Source organism: Acanthochromis polyacanthus, chromosome 11 (assembly GCF_021347895.1).
Source record: "Acanthochromis polyacanthus isolate Apoly-LR-REF ecotype Palm Island chromosome 11, KAUST_Apoly_ChrSc, whole genome shotgun sequence".
Classification (NCBI taxonomy): Eukaryota; Metazoa; Chordata; class Actinopteri; family Pomacentridae; genus Acanthochromis; species Acanthochromis polyacanthus.
In genome coordinates, this window is record NC_067123.1 from 29,427,414 (window position 1) to 29,449,562 (window position 22,149).

Genomic DNA, 22,149 nt, shown 5'->3' on the forward strand with positions numbered 1-22,149 from the left:
CTCACTACAAATGTTTATTTAGCTGAAGATTGAATATAACTGAACACTGAACTATGCCTAGTTTCACCCTGACCCAAACTTATATACTACTACAACATCATGCAAGCCTTTTTCTGTGTCTTTTCCCTCTGATTGGCTTCTTCTCTCATCTTATGTCCACTCATGCATAGGTCGTGATCGTGCTCCTTGTTCTCCTTCTCACCTCAGGGTGGAGGCAACCCTTCCCCTGAGCCGCTGAGCGGTCCCGATTGTGTAGTCTTCAAAAGAGTTTGCGTTCACTATAAACGCTGTGCCACAGAAACAGACTTTGTTGGACTTCCTGGCTAATTGTCAGGGGATCCAAATAAAGTCCTCTCCTAGTTGTTCAAGCACACCCAAAACATGCTGGAGGGTTTTCATATCCCATCTGGCCCGGAAGCATCTTGGGATCCCCGCAGAAAGTTCTGCAGGATGGCTGCTGGGCAGAAACACCTCTAGGGCCACTTTGCTTTGCCTGCTGTCATTGAGATCTGGACCCAGAAACGAGGCCAAAATTGGAAGGATGGATAGCCTACTAACAATTTCTTAAATACCCACTTAGCTAGTTGAGACTACATTATGGAATGTTTTTTTCCATGTATCACTCTTCACCTCTGGGGTACATATCGTCCAGGACAGGATGAAACACAACAGCTCTATATTCAGCACAGTGGTACGTCAGCTGTGCCAGCCCTACTTAAACACAACTGGCACGCTCTGTGGGAGCCAGTTTTAGGGTAAAAACTTACTCAAGCAGAGTTGGCAAACATGCCAGAGTAGATTCATATATAAACTAAATATGTCTTCCAACATGTTTGTAAATGACTTAGGAAATCATTTACTTACAAAAGCCTCCCTGTTTATTTTTTCCCTTTCAAACCTGCTCATGCTGCCCATAAAAATCCAAAATGCCCGTCTATCAAGAGAAAAAGCAACCAGAGTTAAAAACAAGAGAGAGGAGTAAAGAAATCTCTGCAAAAGACAGAGCTCAGAAAAGAGGGGGAAGGGGAGATAGGTCGCTATCAGGTCATGCAGCTTGGCTGTCTATTTGGTTTGGCTGGTCCTTTAAAAGAAGCAGCGCTGACAAACTGATTGCATCCGACAGGCTGCTTTTCAGTGCCAGCTCTGCTAACCAGTTAAAACATTGAGGTCTGGCTCACAAAGAATGCTGCACAGGCCCCGTGGCACTACCAGGGTGGAAAGCAGAGGCCTGTGCCAACTCTACTCTCTATTCACAGAATATAAATCGTACAGTGTATGGATTTTCATCATCTTTCATGTGAAACAGAGAAACCTCAATGGACCCATAATTAGTTTGTGCTTTGTAACTTCTGTTCAATATAAAGAACAGCTTGGTCCTACATTAAAAAAAAAAAAAACTGTAGCAGGTGCAGTGATTCTGACTTTTTCCCCCCCTGAATGATTGATTTATTATTCACAACTGAACACTTTGAAGACTAATCTGTGATGTGCATGGATGGTGCTTGCAACCAGGCAGTGTATGTTTCCTAGTTCTATGGATGGCAACGTGTGCTGGTCATAATACTGTGATAAAATTTACCATCATCAGTTTTAAATTGGCCAACATACAGAAACAATGACTACTCCTCCAGCCTGAGCTGTATTTTGTGCTTAGTGCTACTTAGCGTGTCAACAGTGCTAAACTAAGATGGTGAACATTTTATTCCAGCTACACATAAGCCTGTTAACATTTAGCTCACCGTGTCAGTGTGCCTCAGTACAGCCTCACAGAGCTCCTAACAATGCTGCAGACATGTTTCTCTATGATTCATAAGTGAAAACTCCAAAAATCTTTGACTGAGCAACAAACCTATTGCCCTGCTCCAAGCGTCCACATTTAGTTGTCATTAACCACTCACAAGCTGCATCTGCTATGAATTTATCTTGATCCCACCTCCCACCTTTGACATCTTTTAACTCGAAGGCAGAAAGACAAAGTGAGATCGAAAGCATGCGAATGTGAGAATGACACTGAGAGGCTGAGTGAAATAGACAGAGACAGAGATCCAGCACAGATTGCCTTCACTGACCTGCCTCATTGGATCTCTCCACTGCTCCGATGATGGGTAGCATCTAATTAAACTAGTGCTTTCAGCCTGCTTTTATTTCATTCATTATAGCACACAAGGCTGAAGCCTGCCTGATTAAACTCTCCCTGCGGCTAGGTATTAGAGAAATGTCAATCCTTCGCTAACTAGCTTCTCTCTCTCCAGGAGGCTTAAAAAAAAATCTAAAAAGACTTTCTTTATCATCTTTCAAGATGTCTCCATCATTTTTTTTAAATGGTCACAGACCAGACAAGAAGTTTTTTAATCAGAGAACAATTGTACAGTGTCTGTCAGGGAAAGTGCCAGGGAAAACTGTGAAAACATCTCCCAAAGAGGAAAGTAAGAATTTGAATATATTACTCATAATGAGCCACTCACATCCATGCAGTTGCACATGCACGCACACACAAGCACACACACACAAACACTTTTCTTGGCCTCACCTACACACACACACACACACAGAGATTCACACACACATTTTCTCATCAGTCTATTCTCCTCCTCCCACCAGCACTCTCTTTGTCTGAGTTTTAGCCGTCTTTACAAATCAGCGCTGTGTGAGGATTAAACGCTTTGCTACACAAGCCGGTTCCCCCAACATAAACCTATTATCACGGTGTTGTGTCTAAATTCTTATCCAGTGTGATATTGTTTCCGGTCTGCTCTGTAGAAGGCTAAATGAGGCCCTTGTTTTGTCTGATAAGAACTGAGTAGGCAGATATGAAGAAAAGTTACACCTCGCAAGTGGCAGCATCTATCTAACCGAAGAGCTGTAAGAAAGTTAGGACTGACAGGAAGATAACAGGGCTGATGTGTTTCCTGAGTTTGTATTTTTAGACAGCATCCTAACGGAACAACACTGCAAGACTGTGGAGAAATAGTGAGGCAAAGCTAATTTCTGACAAAACCATCACCTCTTCTTTCATGGGCGCAATAAAAGCTGACAGTCCCATTGGAGTGATCCACATTTTACTGTTTCCTTCACTCTTGTATTTCACTTCTTCTTTTAAACTCTCTGCACATCTATGTCTATCTCAGGTTTTTTCAGTCTGACATCAGGTAAATCTAAACAAATTATCTGTTCAGTTTCACACTCGCAGAGAGGGAGACCATAACCTGGACAGGTCAAGTCCACCACTTAATGTGCATCTTTTAGAACTGGTCGAAAAAAAACACAGCAGTAGATACAGAACAAATTTAAACTCCACACAGACAAGCCCAGCCAACCAGTCACTTCAAACCCTGCAAATAAATTAGAGGTCCTGACCTCAGGGTGCAAAATATTCCTCTACGTAACAAAGAATCAAACAGCCTGGTGCATAAAGTCTCCACTAAGCTTCTATCAGAATCCATTATGCGGTGCTTTCCAAGCCCACATAGACCCATTCATTACCTCCCTCTATGCAGCACCTCTGGGTGTAGCAGCACTTTCACCAGCTTCTTCTTCCAACCTAATAACAACAATGACTTTAGAGCACTCTGGAGGTCCTCTCGTGTAATACTGCTTGACAACCAGGCTGTCCCTACTAATCGAAATTTGCTAAGATTTGATAACACTCTAAAGCCTAAAGGTGATGCTTGATGCTTTATGAAGCTGTCGCTGTTTGTCTTAACAAAACACTGATGAGGAGGCAGCAGCTTATTGGCTGACCAGCTCAGTGCGCCCTCAGTGGAAATTGCTGAACATCAAAAAACCATAACCACAGAAAGATACAGTATCCAATATAAAGAAGGCTGCAGGATAAAGACTGCTCACATAGTTTTTCAGCAAAGTACAATAAGGGCAACCCCTGACTCCTACCATGGAGAAATACTTGACAGTGTGTCGAGTTTAAGTGCAGCAGTTCAGCGAAATGTCAAGTACTAATGAGATCCAGCCAAAGATGCCTACCTGCCCTGCGAGCCTCGAAGCACGCCTGACCCATCTCATCCTTCAGCTCTTGGTTCTCGGTGGCGATGGCCTCTCCGACGGCAACAAAACGTCCAACTGCGACGCTCACCGCCTGACCCACCCTGTGTATGGCTGCCAGGGTGCGCTCGGACTTCTTTGGCTTGTCTTTATGGTTGATCAGAGTGGTGATCTGTGGGAGCGTGTGAAGAGACAGAAATAAAACAGAGAGCGAGACATTTGTGTCAGAAAACAATTTCAGTTGAATTCAGAAAAAAGGCAATTCAACTGATGACTAAATTACTAGGAGCATTCTTCGATTTGTTAAGTAATTAATATTATTAAGTTTGTCACCAACTACTTTGATTTATCAGTTTTGAAAAAAGTTGCAATTCTTAGATTCTCGCTTCTTAAAGTTTTTAGATTTTCTCGGATCTTCACTCCTCTATGACAGTGCTCTGACTCACCAGATGCAGGTGGCAGGCATAAGTCTGCCACTGGTCACACATTTAATGCAGTTTTCGCCTCCTCTTCCACTAGCTATGACTTACTATTTTTAAAATCCATTCTCTATGGGAAATAACAACAGCCCACATGCTGAAAAGTTTTGATTGTGCAATAACACAGTCTTGCTTTCTTATTGCGGTAAATTATCCATTTTAATGACAGCGTTTGGCTCCCTGCATGCAAATGTTCCTTCGAAATAATTCTCCAATCATTATTTTGAGTTAACAGTGTTATTGCATCCTGTTCTTAGCGATGACCAAGACCATTGTAATTGTTTAGAAATAAGAAGTTTTTTTTAACACTTTCGAGCAGCTAATGAGGTGCAGTCAGATCAATCCACACAGCACTGGGTCAATGCTAAAGTATGCTCTGGCTACTATGAAAGCAAAATTGATATCTTTGTGTAGAGGAAAAAACATGACGCGAGGATGTCATCTCAGTGTTTTGGAAATAGAGATCCACACTTAAAATAAAGATTTTATGGCATTTTATAAAACAAACTAATTAAGAACATCATCAACAGATTAATCACTGATCATTAGATGCATCGTTAAAGGATTCATTGCAAATTTGTTGGAGGTTTTATAATAATTATCTGTAAATATTTTGAAAGAAAAAAAAAGCTCCAAATGCCCAGGACTATACATAAGCAATTAAAAACAGAAACAAGTCATTTTTTTGTAATGGAACAATCTAACTGATTGATTAATGATTCATTTTCTTCTGGGGTCTGTCTATAGCAACTCAACATTTACACCTGAGCGTAGTCCAACTGGATTCATGATGGTGAAGTGATCTTATAAGAAGAGCACCTTCAATAACAGAGCATGCTGACTGTGGAGCACTATTTCACTTTATAGCCTCAAGTGGAGATTTTAGGATACGGCACAGGATTTACCCACTACGAGTGTCAGAAGGACACGCATGCACCCAAATCCCGACATCACTCGCACAGTATTTCATGAAATGCGAAAGAAGATCAGCTCCAAACACAGCAGATGGGACAGGCACACATGTCTTCAGCAACATATACAAGACAGCCTGCTGCCGGGTGCACAGAAAAACACACATGAAACTCAGGTGGGTCCTTTTAGTGGTAATTGAGGGTATCAATTATGAATGGGTAGAGCCAATTATCATCAATTATTTATTGATTGCTTCTACTCTCTCCAGCTGTTATCATTGTGGCTGCGAGTGTGTGGCTGTGAGTGATGCTGTGTGTGTGTGTGTGTGTGTGCGTGTCTGTGTGCCAAATCATTTGGGTCAGGAAGTGGTGGGTGGTGATTTTAATTGGTCCACGGCTGCAGGTGGTCCAAGTGGGGAATCTTTTACAGTAAAGTCTTTGTGGGCTTCAGAACACACGCTGGTTCTGCTGAGCTCAGATGGCTGTTTGAACACGCAGCGTCCTGACACAGGAATGTAACGCACCAGGCTGTCGCTTTTTTCCGCCACAAAAGAATCTGAATGAAACCCCTTTGAAATGCGTTCAGATATATTTGAAAGACGATAACACAATTTAAACCTCGAATGTCATGGAAAGTTGACGCACGGAATAAAGACTGGACCGTCACCAGGCAAACTGTCCTCATTCAGCATGCCTCAAAGTCAGACACCGAAGACTTTTTGTTATCTGGGTCTGAAATACATTTTTCCCAGTATGCTGTTTTTTTTCCCTGAAGTTGCACCATAAACCTCTTACCAACGCCTCCTTCCTCTGTGCCATGGTACCAAACTTTAATTAGGCTGATGCAGCGAACTTCCTGAGCGTCTAACTCTGAGACATGACCCACATTTAAACTATACATCACACGTCACCCTCACTGACAGCTTCCTAAAGCATGACTGAAATGTCAATTCTGACATGTTTGACACTGTGAAAGGTCTTTCTTAAAAAACTGACTACTTATCAAATATCTATTGAGAAATGTCAGTGTAGTGTGGCAACAAGGCATAGGTGTGAAATGTGCAGGTCTAAATATCAATTTTGGATCAGGTGTTCCAACTCTAAATTGCACAGAATTTTCTATGATTTTCTGTTCATTGCAAAGTGTAAAAATTTTGAAGACTTACAACATTTGCTGCTTGATTGTATTAAAGTTAAAATTTAGACGTGTTTTTTTTTTAACCCTCGTGTTGTCCATACCAAAAAATGTTGTTGTGTTGTCTGAAAAAAGTCCAGAAAAAATTTCCCCAAATTTATAAAACTTTGCAAGATCTTCAGGAAGAAAATTCTTGAAAAGTTTACCTCAAAAATTTTATTTTTTTAAATAAAAAAAATCCCCAAATTTGTGAGCGAAATTCACTGGATTTTGGTTGATTTTTTTTCTGAATGTTCTTAAACACTTTTTTAAATTAGGTTTTTTCCCACCAAAAAATGTTCAAAAATTTCCTAAAAAAATTTGAAAATGTGAAAATTTTCACTGTGAAAATATATATATATATATTTCTTGCCACATTTTTAAAACGGGTCAATTTGACCTGCAAGACGACAGGAGGGTTAATACTTGACAATGACAGACTTCAATTCAAATCAATTTTCTTTATATAGCGTCAATTACAATTCAAATTGTCTCAAGATGCTTTACAGCAGTGGTTCTCAACCCTGTTCCTCAGGATCCACTGTCCTGCATGTTTTAGATGCTTCCCTGCTCCAACACACCTGACTCAAATGATCAGCTCGTCATCAGGTTTCTGCAGAGGCTTGCTGACGAGCTGATCATTTGAATCAGGTGTGTTGGAGCAGGGAAGCTTCTAAAACATGCAGGACATGGGGTCCTGAGGAACAGGGTTGAGAACCACTGCTTTACAGAACCCATATGCCTGAACCTCCAGAGCTAGCCCTAAGGTGACAGTGGCAAGAAAAAACTCTTTTTACGGGAAGAACCCTTTAGCTGAACCCGGCTCATATGGGGGGACCCATCTGCTGCTGGCTGGTGGGTTGAGAGGGACCGAAGAGGTAGAGGGGGAGTGAAAGGGATGGTGGGGAACGAGGAACACAAAACACACAATTAGATACAGGCATGATAAGCCTTATAATGGCTTAAATGTAACTACACTGTTGCTTCATTTAGAATGTGTTTAGATATTAGGTCCCTGACTCTACTCTACTCCACCCACCCTCTCTGCTGCTTGCTTGCAGCTTAAGCACACCAGCTCACCTTTGACTAACACTATAAAACTACTGCACAATGACAAGCTGGAATATTGGAGTTATTCAGGCATACACGTTCAAACTAGAAACCGATTCTGAAGCAGATAAAAATGAGACGGAAAGTCCCACTCCACAAGTTGATAGGATTAGTTCATCAGGTATCTGTCTGATCTCCTTCACATCGGCTCCTCCACCCACTCTCTCAGATCTTCCTCCTCCATCCACCTCACAGTACCCTCCACCTGCCTCAGCACCATGGGGAGCAGGGCTATCAGCCACTCTGGCTGAGCGATTTTTATCTGTTCTGTTGTATTTGTTTTCTTGTAAAGCGACCTTGAGTGAAAATAACGGTGCTTACCAATAAAACAAATTATTATTATTAGATTTGTTGTGCATGAAACCATGGAGATCCGGATCCATGTGGTTGGACCTGTCATCGCTGCAGTTCTAAGGTAAAAATGCTCACAATGTTTATTTTACTCATGATCTGGCTTCTATCATCTAAAAACACACCATATGGACAAGTTACCAAGTTTAAAAAAAGCTTGATTTTCACTGGAGTAAGCCTGTAGAAAATGTCTATTTTTGAGAATGTACTGTAAATAAACAATAAATTTGCTGTTATTAAAGTAAATGAGACAATGAACCTTAATTTCAAGTGATCTCACCCAGTTTTATCTGCAAGTAGCCAAATCTAAGCACTTGTACATGGTTGGAAAAAAGAGATGTGTTGGAGTGCTTCTAATAAAAGCTCTACTGTTCATTTCCATAAATCTATAAAAGATGCAATTAAGTATCCAGCTCTGTTATATAAACTTAAGGGGATATAGAAAAAAGTTGAGATATAAGGGGGCAAATAAAAGTAGTAAAAAAAAAAAAGCTTAGAAGCTCACCAAATAAAGGCAGAGTGTTTATTTCTACAACACCCACAACTTTATGTGCCTTAAACCAAGTTACAAATCCAAGAAATGAAGGCCGAGTAGCTGCTCAAAGGCATCATGTGAGCCTGGAGTTGACTGCGTGTGTGTGTGTGTGTGTGTGTGTGTGTGTGTGTGTGTGTGTGTGTGTGTGTGTGTGTGTGTGTGTGTGTGTATCAGCATCGCATTATGAGCCGCAGTGTGGGCTTTGAAGAGAAGTTTCTTCAATGACACAAACACATGGTTAAAATAAACCTGCTGTACCCTGCTGCTCTGCTGTTCGTTTTGTCACTATCCGTCTGATCTCGTCGCCACATTTCTCCAACGCGTTGACAGAAGTCGTAACTCGCTTTATTCTCACTCTGTATTTTCTCCCAGACTATTGTTCTGTAGCAAGACAGTGACACTGAAGCACTCATAAAGCACTCCTCCTGGCCCATCACTCGTCACTTTACGCATCCCTCTGCTTTTATTATCTCAGTATTTAAGCTTCCCTTCCTGCAGGCCCCCTGTTTATCACTGACTCACCCACACAGAGTAGGATACTCCTTAGAAAACACCAACGCAAGCTGGCTGGACATTATGCAGCCTAACAGAAGGAATTAGGGCACTGTGACACATGATTCAAACCTACGTCATAAATAGCCTGTTGTTCAGCATTAGGTGGAGTTCACGTTACACAACAGACCTAATTAATGCTTTTGTGATGGAAAATATACGTTTCTGATGACTAAATCTTTTGGCTCTGCGGGGTGCATGCATGCACATTTGAATGCAGAAAAGGAATACATGTTTTCCCATAAGACTCTCAAAGAAATGAACGCTGAAGCTGGCACTAACCCAAAAACAAGCATCTAAGGGAGGTGAGGGCATGACAGCGGAAACTAAGCGCTAAATGAGAGCAGCGAAGATTACAGAGAGAGGGGAGGAAGAGAAAGTGACAGAGAGGAATAGCGTGAAACGAACAAAAGAAGGTCAGAGGTTACAGCAAAAGACACATGACTACAGATCTTCCTGTGTGAAAAAAAAGCTTCTTCTGCACTGCAGCGGTTGAGGTCGGCAAAGTTATTTTAACAAGTTTAGCACGGTGGGTCTGTGAAAGACAAATAGAGAGGAAAAAGTCCATGTGAAGTACAAAGAGACAACAGAGAACAACCAGTGCCTGGGATTTCCTCCATTAGGGATTACTAGGTGGGTACATTTACTGGGCTGTGCAAACAGGAACAGAGCAGGGTGGAGAAAACATAATATTGATACAGTGCCATCGCAGAAGAGAGGCCTTTGTGTTTCTGTATGTATCAAAGGAGCATGTGTCAGTTTCACTGAGCAGAGAGAGAAAAGTGTACATTTATTACACATGTGTCAGTCACAATACATTTGGCACAACAATACATTTTGACACCCTGCTAAACCATTCCATTTAAAATGAAATTGTGGATTTTAACAAACACATGTTGCTGGGAAACAATGCATCACCATTAAAAAATAGTGAATTGTTTATGAATTTTATTTTTTTTTATTTAGCAAAATACCAAAAGTCTCGCGGTGAACATCTGTAAACCTTCTGCTGAAAATAAAAACAACAATTACAAATGTGCAATAAATAACCACAACAGCCAGTAGTCAGATGCAACCACTGAGATAAATTTGTGGATTTCTTGCCTGCATCATTCAGGCAATAAGACTGTCACAAATTTTACAATAAATTAAGGACAAGTTCCTCACAGGAAGGGTGCATAATAGTGTCCAAAAGAGCCCGCATGCATTCGATGACTCAACAGTGAATTGCCCTACATAAATTTACGAGGATGCTTCTCAAAGTCCATGAGTCCGTGAGTATAAAGATGGGGACTGGGCCAATATACATTCCTGCTGCAACAGGTGTGGCAGCGCTATGCAAACAAATGCAGTACTGTGCAAATAAACGGCAAAGAGGAGGAAGACTGCAAGCAAGATACCATGATGGAAGTAAACGACCCACGATTTAAAGTATTCAGAAGACTGGCTGTGCAAATGTTTTATGAGGAAGGAAATCCATTCGACACACTTGTCAGACTTCAGGGACACACTGGATGCCATGTAAAGATACGTTTGCTTACAAGAAAAAACACAGACAAAGTTAATGCCAGAACCAGAATTTCCTCAATGTCAATACCAATAAAGTATTGAGCTCTATTCCTTATAGACAGCTGCTCAATCAATGAAACTCCCTTCACTTTGCTGTGGATTTCACCATTCATTTCGAATATCTCTTCTCAGTTCACAGTTCTCTGTTTAACACGCACGCTCAGTGTACCAGGCTGCAGCATTCTGGTGCATTACAGCAGTGTTTGAATGCCAATGTGCACTACCAACCGAGCAGCGCCGGGCCCAAAGCCTCCAAAAACCCACCGAGGATTTACACTGCGAGAAATGTGTTAAATAAGCACAAATGTTGCTTTAGATGCAAAGTCGGTATTCCAACAGATTGGTTTATTGACGGGGATATCTGAATACCTCCACGATCTAAAGAAAAAAACATTCCCTTCTGGTCGGGTTGAGTCCCCTGTGCTATACTGCTTTGAACACACGGCGCTTTGCTTTGGAGAAAAAACGCCTTAATCTTCCATCTAATTTGACGACTGTGTGAAGCCAGATTGGAAAGTACAGGGTGGTATGTGTCTCTGTTACATCGCCATGGAGCATTTATCAAAATCTGCGACTTCCCTGATTGGGACAAAACCTCTAAAAATGTCACATCTCAGGACTTCCGTGAACAATAGGAGCCCTGCTCTTATACACACTGTTCTATATATAGAGTCATATTAACACAGCAGAGCCCGGTGCAGCCCCCTGCTCATTATTTTCCCTGCTCGGTACACAAACAGTCAACTCCCCACCATTCACCTCTCATCTCTTTCTTGTGCATAATTAGGATGACAATTACAAGGCCATAAAACACTGACATCAACAGCTTACCCTGAGCCACACAATACACGAGCAGAGTCCACCCACTGGTTAGCAGGAAATCTAGACTAACACCTCAAGGACACAGCGACCGACGATAAATCAGAGGGTAACAAAAGCTGGAAACATTTGTAGCTGCCTCCCATGGCTACTGACTGAGTTTCACTGAATGGCAACGCTCGGAGAAAGTTCGGTGTTATCATTCTTCCTCCCCTACCTGCTGTTTTTTTTCTTCTGTCCTCATTTGTGCGAAGATATAAATGGGTGGAAAAATGGGTGCGGCTGTAGAAAAGAAATCTAGTTTACTCGAAGGAGATCAATTTAAAGCCTCTTCTCCAGCGGCAAATGTCATTTAACAACTGCAAACTTTTCAAACAAAGCCAGCGAGAGGAAAATGAGTGTGAACAAGCTGATCCTGGGGCCCTGATTGAGCTTTTATTAAACACACATTGTAAACGTTCATCACACTAAATGCTTGCTTGGCGAGTGCTATGTTGGCCTGCTTTATTTGTGTAATTTATATCTCTGATTGCCTTTAATCCTAGTTGGCCTGTTGACAAGAATCAGCCCACAGTGAACTTTGTTTTTCTGAAGCAAAAAGACCGAATGTAGAGTTTAGATTAGAAACATTATTCTTACTTAGTTCACATTCCCTCAATAAAAATCCAACTCATAGATTTCCATGCGTAGGAATATGGGGGGAGTAAATCAAAGGAAAAAACATTTCCCATCCATCTGTGGTGACAGCACTGTTCATTTTTTGTTTGCAAAAGCAAGGGTTTGTTTGCAGATACATGATTTTACTTTGCCAGAGGCCAGTGTTGCTGGAAATAATTGGGCAGTAGTTTGTGCAAAGTGAAGGAGAAAAAAAAAAAGAAGAGGTTTAACGTCTCGGTCATGTTTACTTGCTGATCAGATAAAACCAACAGCATATTGTTCTTTGAATAACTTTTCGATTTTGTCCTTGTTTATATCAAAAAATAAAATCTCCATCTGCGGTAAGTTTATGTTTGTGTACATCTCAGATTGTGTCTCTCATTACATAAACTCTAGAGCATATGGATCGCTTTGTTAAACAGGAAAAAGAGGACTTCCAGGTCTCATTTCAGCCAATTACAGCACAAAGGGATCATTGTTGCAGCGAAAACTGCACCCAAAAAGGACGCCACGAGTGTTTGCTTTATCCATGTGGATTTCTTCAGGAGGTTTCCAGACATTATTTTTTTTGTCTCTGAATCTGATCTGTGGTACCCTTGAAAAAAGCTAAGTTTCTGTTTGGTGTTTATTGATGCAAGGAGAGACGTGGCTGGCTGTTCACTGGGGACCGTGCGAGAGAGAGAGAAAAAAAGAAAACATAAGAGGAAGGGGATGAAAGTCGCACTGAACATGCACTTTAATGGGCGAGCAAATTCCTTCCAAATTGGCCGCAAGCAGACAGGAGTTCGATCCCGCACTGGTCGACACCCAGACTCTAGACTATGAGGAGATGAAAGGAGAAACAAGGGAGTTAGGAGGAGAGCGGATGCAGATAGATGAGGAGAGGTGAGGGGAGGAAGAGAGTAAAGGGGAGCACGTCACATCTACATTCCACTTTACCGCACCTTTCTTCTTCCTCACTGAATATCTAGTGTCATCCTCCTCTCTTTCTCCTTGTGACTTCAGAAGTCTCTATCTCCTACCTTCATTTGTCCCTTCTCTATCAGTCTTCTGTGAGCAGTACGTGATTCAAGTGCGTCCCCAGAGCTGCTCTGCTGCAGTACAGTACAGTACAGTGTGGTAACAGTAACAGCTTGCAATGTATAAGCTGCATCCTTTAGGGTACACTGTAAAACCCTGTGCACAGAACAGCAGAAATATGAACGAGCACAGCTACTGCACCATTCCACTCTTACACTGCAACTGCTTATTAATCAGACTGCATATACGCTCTCATTCCCTGGTGAAATTAATACATTTCTCGGTCCGAATTTCAAGTGCGCAATGCACACATGGACAACAATTTGAGAGACTTGCCCAAACAAGAATGGCCAGTTTTCTGGACACATAGTTGTGCGCTAGCTGGGCCAGTGACCAATTAACTGGAATATTCTGCAACAATGAGTCATGCCCTCGTATAGCAAATATACGGAACACTCATTTTATGCTCTTTTAGCTGCCTGCAGACACAATGGAAAGAGTTACAGAGTCAGCTAATGGGAGCCGAATGCATCATGTATAACAGAAAAGTTTGCTGGTTTACTTTGTTAAATTAGAACCACAAGGCTGCAGTTCAATTTAGCATTAAAGCTGAGCTCAACCGCATCCATATGTAGTCTTGACCGGTCATGCATTCTTCAGGAATTAGATTGCGTATGCAGAGCTATTTTCACTTTGTGCACACTCTCTCTCTCACAGACACATATACCTGCAGAAACATTCACACATACCACGAGTCTGCCTGAGCGAGCACCCCAAGGACTTGTAGTGTAAATTTTAATCTTTGTTCAGTTTCTAACACCCTATAAGCATTGACACCATGCCAAGACTACTTGTACATTCAGGTAAAGTAAAAGAAAGAAGGAGAACCTCAAGAATTCTGCTGCTTCAGGAAATAAATAACCCCAAGAATCAAGCCTGAGACATCCCAAAGGCAATTTTGCTCTTATTTAAGAAAAATGTGGTTATTTTATAGAAACTGTACACGCACGATTATTAAGGGTGTCTGGGTGCACATTTATAAACAGCTGTTTAAAGAGACTAAACACACTCTGTGCACAGTGAGGAGGGAAGATAAGCAGCAGAAGGAAAGGAAGGGACAGAGAAAGTTTGTCTTCACAGACAGGCAGACTGTGCTTGTGGTAATGAACCTGTGGAGGTCAAACACAGAGACGCTCCAGCATCACACATCACAGTACTTTAAATCTTTTCCTGAGACAAACTGATCTCAGACTAGTTTGATTTGGGGCCTCTAGCTTACAGACCTGACACCCAATTTGTGAAACACCTTTTCCTAATTTGAAATCAGCACTTTATAATGCAATAGCTTTAAAACTAGTGAAAGTTACTTGGCAAGTTGAACTCTCTCTTGTCCCACTGAGTCAGCTGAGACTGTTTTTTAAGTTCTAATCACACAACATCTTCTAAAAATTGTATTAATTTATAGAAGAAGAGTTTAGGAATTTAATTGCTCACAGTACTGAATTATTCATACTTTAAATTGTCAGAGGAAGCATTTTCTTTGTTAGTCAAGATTTGTTTCTTGGTGCCTGAGGTCATTTTAACGGAACAGTTCTTAATTTTGGGAAATAACAGTAACTCCCTGAACTCTTGGAGTCACTGTGAAGTTGGCTTGAAACCAGCAAAGACTCCAGGAAGTCACTGGTTCTGGCCAAGAAACAGTCTGGCACATAAATCTCTCTAAAACGGCAAATTGTCTTTGGAGGTGCTTGCAGCTGGATTTTGTTAGTTTTAGCTAACTGTTGACTCCCCTGCTCCCAGCATTTACACTCAGAGGACCAACTGTAAAACTACCGCTTTGACCCTCGAACCTCGAAATCTGCAGAAAGGTTTGAAAGTCAAGTTATCCTAAAAAGAAAAAGAAGAAGCTAAAACGTCACCATTTATCAGATACAATAACTGTAAAAACTGAAAAAATACCAGATTTTGAACTTTTTAATGGATTCTGAATGTATCATGTGTGATGCATGATTTAATCAGGAAAAATAACCAACTCTAGGCTTAAAATTGTAATATTTCATCAAAATCACTTTAATTAAATGCCTCATTCAAATATTTGCCAAAAATATTATTTTTGCTATCCACTGCGGGAAAAAAACTAAAACTTCTGCTCCCATTTTGCAACCGGGAAGCTATGCGTGACTCAACTGTGATAGTAACGTGACAAAATTTCATGAACTTTTTTCCTAAACCCGACTGAACTGCAGGCTATGTTTACACAGAGCAAAGAAGACAAGTATGTAAATAACAACAACAACAAAATACCTGGTGCCTAGTAAAATACCGAGAGTCTACAGGGATGCAGGACTTTAATTGCAGTGAAAAATGAGCTAAAAGTGAGTAAGAATGTGACAGGAGCCAAAATATTGCTATTAACTGCTTGAAATTCAGAAGAGTAAACGGAGCATTACTTTTTGTGGGGAATACTAGATGTCCCCAAGTACAGAAAGCTATTATTGCTCAGGCGAGCCATAATCACTGGTTCTGTGTGTGACTGTCATGTTTTCGAGTCACTCGGCGCTGGTGAGCCTTCAGCTCACTGAGCCAGTGGCGGTGGACAGAGATAGTAAACATGATGGATGAGGAAATGGGTGACATGTGACAAAGGCTACAAATCAGAAGACGAGCACATGACATGAACCTTAGCCCACTCGCTCATGTATGCCAACAGACGTGCAGCCGATGAGACAGACAGACAAGCGTGCGGGGACACTGATGGAGGTAGACAGAGAGAAGAGGGCGTGTAATGAGGCTTGCAGAGACAGAGGCAGGCAAACAGAAAGGAGGGCTCGCAGACAGTAAAGACAACCTGAACGGAATACGGCAGGAAGTTGAATGAGTTTGGATTTCTATCAGACTGTACGGCATCGGAGTTGCATGAGAAAAGGGCACTCTTTGGCCTTCAATCTTTGGCTCAGCAATCAGAGCTGACATTTGAATATGTGGACAGACAGATTGAATCCACAGCAAACATCAGCGAGAAAGGTTATCACCGATGAATAGTAACCAGCTGAATCCCAGAGCACATAAGCAACTACTCAAGAAGGACACCGGCCCACAATAGTGTCATGTCTCACTGTGACTCCGAGTGACACACAGTAAATCTGATGTAAAAAAAGACACACTTTATAGCCATTTATTCCAAAACTGACAGACAATATTGGCATATAAGTCCAATAAAAAAACTAATTATTTTCCTTAACTTGTTTAGACTCTGAGATTTTTTTTGTCAGTGACACATTTGTAAAGGAATATTCGCTCCTTTAATTCAGCCAAAATGCCAGTTTTCTTAGAAGGTGAATAACAGAACATGAGAGCATTTCCTACATAAAAGGACCTACAACATTTTTGGATTTAAATCCCTTTTTTTGATACAATAATAAGAATATGAGACTAGAAATCTGCACAGACATCCAATAACAGCTCCTGCTACTTGGCAGTTTCTCTTTGTGCTGTGTGCACATTTTTATCAGTACAAAATGAGCACTGAACTGAGAATTCAGTACAAGATTGTAATGCCAGCGCATGCAACTCACATTTTCAGACCAAAAAATAATAAATACTGTTTGTACATTACAAGCTTTGGAAAAAAAACTTCGCAAATTAGATGTACAGTACAGTTTCACTAGACTAAATTGTACTGTCTACATTTTTACTCTGCCAAGGAATGCGACGGAGTTGTGTGACGATCGCCGTTGGTTTGTTTGTCTGTCTGTCTGTCAGCAACATTACTCAAAAACAGACCAACAGATTTGGATTAAATTTTCAGGAAAGGTCAGAAATGACACAAGGATCAACTGATTAGATTTTGGCAGTGATGCAGCTTATAGTCTGGATCCACAGATTTGGTAAAGATTTCTGTATCATTGCGAGATAGCGGCACAGCATCACTGTAACTATGACTACAAGTAAACACTACTTTAGCCGCCTGCTGATGATCACATGATTGCGATCCTACTACAAATCAACCGCTGCAGATTTGTCCATTGGAAATGATGGAAGGAACAATTGATTAAACTGTGGGGGTGTTTCTGAGTCCCAACAATTCCCGCCGCCTGCTACATATTTAGGCCACGCGATTCGGTATCCGTACATAACGTGCACATGCATGACACACACCTGTGCTCAGCGCAAGGTCATTTTGTTTGTGGGTACATCTATATTAAATGGCCACATTCAATGTTGCCGTGATTTCTGACAAAACGCTGCATTTCTAAAAAAGAAAAAGAAAAAAAAAAGCTGCATTCCATACGATGAAATATAAGGGAATGAACAGCCTTGGCGGAGTACTGCGCTCTCTGAGTGTCTTTCTAGTTCAATGTGTAAAGCTATCTGTGTACAAGGGCAACTGTGGAAAAAGAGTCTGTGTTTTCAGTAAAACTATTTCTCAGCAGCACATGATGCTACTAATGTTGTAGAAGTATGCTGCCTGTGTGTTGCATGTGACTTTGGCCTCTGACACATGGAAAAGATGGTAAATATAATGCTGGTTAAAGCATGTTCCTTGTTCCTTTGACCACGGTGGCATGCCAAGGCCACGATGTCTGCATAGTTGCAAAGTGGCTGAGTAGCGAACAGACAACCCCTGAAACACACACACACACACACACACACATCTACAAACCACCCCTCCCCACACACACACACACACACACAGCTCGCATTCACCAGAACACAATGCGTCTTTTCATTCCTCCTTGCTCACGTAATTCTCTGGATAGTAGGTGGGAGGGAGACAGAAACAGAGGGAGACAAAGAGAAAGTCAGGGAGCGGGTCAACCAAGGAGAGGAGAGATGTGCCCTGAACACAGCGTAACTGCTGGGCCAAACTCACTCCGGCTGTCTCAACTGTTCACCTGCTCCCTTCTCTGCTGTACCTGGGGATGCAGCCCAGGAATATACTGTGGGGGTCAGCATCAGATAGCGAGCACCCCGAGGCGGTGGCTCACCTCAGCCTTGAGACCTATATACACTGAGTTTTTCATGCTCTGACAGCATCTCCTCTGTGTGCCAACCAAAGAGAGAGAGAGCTGTGCAGAGACTGACTGACTGGTGCATTCAATATATTTTGAATGACTTGCAACTTTATACGCTACCTTTCCAGATGTAAAAGAATGTTATTTATTTTCTTTGACAGTCATGAGTACAGATGGGCCGTTCGTGCAATCACCTCAGTTTGTGCGTATTTCTGCAAACTGTAATTTTCCTTCAACAAAACTTTACACTTTTCTCCATGCATTAACTTTTAAAGTTGTCCTAAGAGACAACAGTTTGACATTTTGCAAAATAGGCATATTTTTCATCTTTTTGGCTCAATATAAGGGTTTGTATACAAATAAGATGTTACACAGTGAGCTTTAGAAACGCTGGCTTTTCCTGTTTTCATTCTTGCAATGCTGAGCTATCTGGGTGCTGATGCATCATATTTACCACACAGAGTGGCATTTATGTAACCTTTGACAATAAAGAAAATTTGAATATTTTCACAGATCTCAAACTATTTCTTTAACAACCATAAGACAATTTGTACCACAACAAAATATCTGATCAAAGAATACTAGACTGAGAGAGAGAGAAAAAAAGCTCATAAATGCAAACTTTCAGAACTGGACACATTTTAGTGCCTCAAAAATTCCAGCACCAGCAGCAATAGCCTGAAGGGCAAGCTGAATTACCCTTTAATAACTATTCTGGTGCAGATAAGTACTGTTTTTAGACTTAACTGTCTTATCATTTCTATTTTCTGTTAAATCTTTCCATTAGAGCTGAGGTGGTATCTGTCCCTTGAGTAGTCAACTGAAACGTTTCCTCGTATGACTCACAGCGTGGCAAGGTGTCAGACACGATACTCGTTCACCCCTCTTCTAGTTTTTGTCGCACCACGGCACAACAGCAAGCGCTGCTGCAGTGTAGCATCATCATTTTTTGGTGTGTAAAGGAACTCAGGCTTGGCTAGATTAAGCTGACTCAACAAGGAGCCCCTTGAATATAATGAAAAATGCAGATATGTTTTACTGGACAAAGCACTTAAAGCAATTCAACAATGAGAATATCAATCAAAATTTTTCATATGCTGACTACGCACGCAGATTGCTCGCTAACTTTTTTTGGCTCGGCCTTCAAATCAATGTAAAAAGTAGATTTCCTTGAAGGGCATATAAATCATTCAAAGCCAGAGTAAGGTAAATGTTAGCAATAAACATACACAAACTGATTTGAGGCCCTTGGGTGCTTCTTTTGCAGCTGCTGTGACTGTAAAGAGCAGTTGGCTGTTTACTACAGCAGTCTGACAGTCAATCAGCTCTGTCTGTTCACGTGTACGCAGACGAGCCAAGGCAAAACAACAGAATAGATTGCACGGTTGGCACACAGTAGACAAACCAATAAACTCAGCTCATATTTTCCAAGGGACCATTCACTGTCAAATAAATGACAAATATAATCCTACTTATTGCCTGGTATAACGGCTTGGCATCGATCCTCGGTGCTCTGCCACGGTTCAAGTGTTCATAGCCTCTCTGAAACCTCTTTGAGACGCGTTTCCAAATAGAGGGATGGAAACATGGCCCAGGGTTTCCAGATTACATTTTTGTGATTGTTTCACATGAAGAAGTATTCATCTCTTCTCAGGGGCTTTGCAGCATACTGGCTCACCACTTGTGTGCCATAGCTGGGTAGTGTTTTCACTCAGGAAGCAGGAGCTCAAACGAAAGCAGAAATGGCTGTGTGCTACCTGGTACTCCATCACTGCTGTCTAAAAATAATGGGAAATCTATCAAGTCTTAAGTGGGCCCACTGAGTCTGCTGAGCAGAGAGCTCACTGGAGTCACTCTGACCTGAGGTTGTGGCAGTTTATGGTATGACAAATTCAGATGAGGCGAATCAAATCAATCTTTATTAAAACAGTCATCTTTTATTAGAAATCACCATATTACACCGTTATTAAACTGTCTGGTGCCAATGTGTATGGGAGCATTATTTGATATTTATGTGGATGCATGACTAAATTAAATAACAAAAAGAAACTTAGGAGAGAAATGAGACCCAGCTGACCTGGTTTGTTAGTGCACGCACTGACAGTAACATATAATCTCGCTTGAAAGCAAAGCACTGGTACAGTGTAATCAGTTAGACTGATATGAGGTGCAGGAAGCCCAGAGGAACCAGCGGCTGATAAGGGAGAATGATAAACCTGGGAGAAAAACAGACGGACAGCTGTGATGGAGAGATAGGCAGGAAAATGGCAGAGGACATACAGTAAATAAGGAAAGAGAGTAGACAGCTAAGACTGAGAAAAACAGAAGGCTTGGCTGAGAGGAGCCATAGAGGAAACAAAGCAACAGGAGTCTTAAACTCTACTTTACCTAAAAACATCCCAAGAAATTGCTCCCTTTTAGTTAACAGTAACACTGGGGACTGATGAGATGAGGTAGTGTGAGTGAGGCTGACCTCTGATTCAGTAGTCCTTGCTGGGGGGTAGACAAACACAACATGGCCGTGGATCAATTTTTGCTCTGTTAACCACAAGCCAAGGTTAACTAAGACGGGAAGGGGAGAAGAGGGAATCGATCTTCTCTGTTTGCAGAGCACTGGACCATGGTACAAACTGCTGTTGTGGTTCATGACCTTGTTTTGCTTTAAAGCCGTTTACAGCCGCTGGTGGGGGACTACTGAATTCCAAAAATTTAATTTCACTGCATTTATTGTCAGGTATGAATTAAACACGTCCATCCAAAGGTGAAACCTTTCATAACAATGATCTAAAAGGTATCCAGTGGCACTTTCTCCACTGCTGTGCACATGTTGCCTTTAGGGTTACAGTAAGCATTACATCACTCACAGTTAGTGAGCTATTTAAAGAAATAGTTAAATATTTAGTAACATATACTTATTCAGTAGAGTCACATGAGAACATTGATATTGTTCTCATTTATGCGCATGTCAACTCTCTTGAATCCAAAGACCCACTGGTGGGATTGAAATACGTGTAATCTTTTAAAGAAAAATCACCAAAATTTCACCCTAGCTTCAGCCTAAAACTGCAAAAGTGTAAAGAATTTACAGATTTGACTTTAAAATACACCTCTTAACCACATCCAAGCTTAAATCCTGATGTTAAGTCAAAATCATTTTCTTCTTTTATTCATTTAAAAATCAGCCACAAAGCAACAGTTTTCATGAACCTGATTCTGTTAAAAAGCACAACCATCAAGCCACTAGTTAGTCAGCTGCAGTAAAAGATTCAAAGCACTGTTCACCTGAACTGGAGGCTGTGTTTAAACACTGCAGATAGGGACCTAACAAAAATGCATTCATCCGATATCTATACACCGCTTAATCCTCATTAGGGTTGCAGGCTAAGGTCTATCTCAAGTGACTCAGGGTGAAGGCAGGAGACACCCTGGACACATCACCAGTCTATCACAGGGGTACACATACAGACAAACAATCACATTTGTATTCACACCTACAGACAATTTAAAATTGCAAATCAACCTCAGCATATTTTTGGACTGTGGGAGGAAGCCGGAGTGCCCGGAGAAAACCCACGCATGCACAGGGACAACCTGCAAGCTCCACGCAGAAAGATTCCGGGAAAGTGGGGATGTGAACCGGGGATCTTCTCGCTGCAAGGCAAAAGTGCTAACCACCATCCACCGCGCAGGTCCTTAACAAAAATAAAACCAAAAATTTAAAATAAAAATATGAAAATAACTATAGTGTGAAGAGTTACAATTTCATTTCAGTATTGGTAAAACCCCCAGGTTTCTCTCAATTTTTGCAAAATAACTAATTAAAGATATACATTTTTTGTATTTCTTTAAATAATATGTGACATCATGATGCTGCTATATTGCACAAAACACACGTTTAAGGTCTCTCTACATTCACAGAGGTACAGGACTTTATTTTGCTGAGAAAAATGAACCTGCA

At 41.3% G+C, this 22,149-nt stretch overlaps 1 protein-coding gene across 1 annotated transcript in view; it reads right to left on the reverse strand.

Annotated features, from left to right (window-relative positions):
* Window positions 1-22,149, reverse strand: part of ctnnal1 (catenin (cadherin-associated protein), alpha-like 1) — a 52,199-nt gene that overhangs the window by 16,530 nt on the left and 13,520 nt on the right. The window contains exon 2 of the mRNA XM_051955756.1: window positions 3,982-4,171. Coding sequence (XP_051811716.1) covers window positions 3,982-4,171 — 190 coding nt within the window. The remainder of the gene's footprint in view (window positions 1-3,981; window positions 4,172-22,149) is intronic.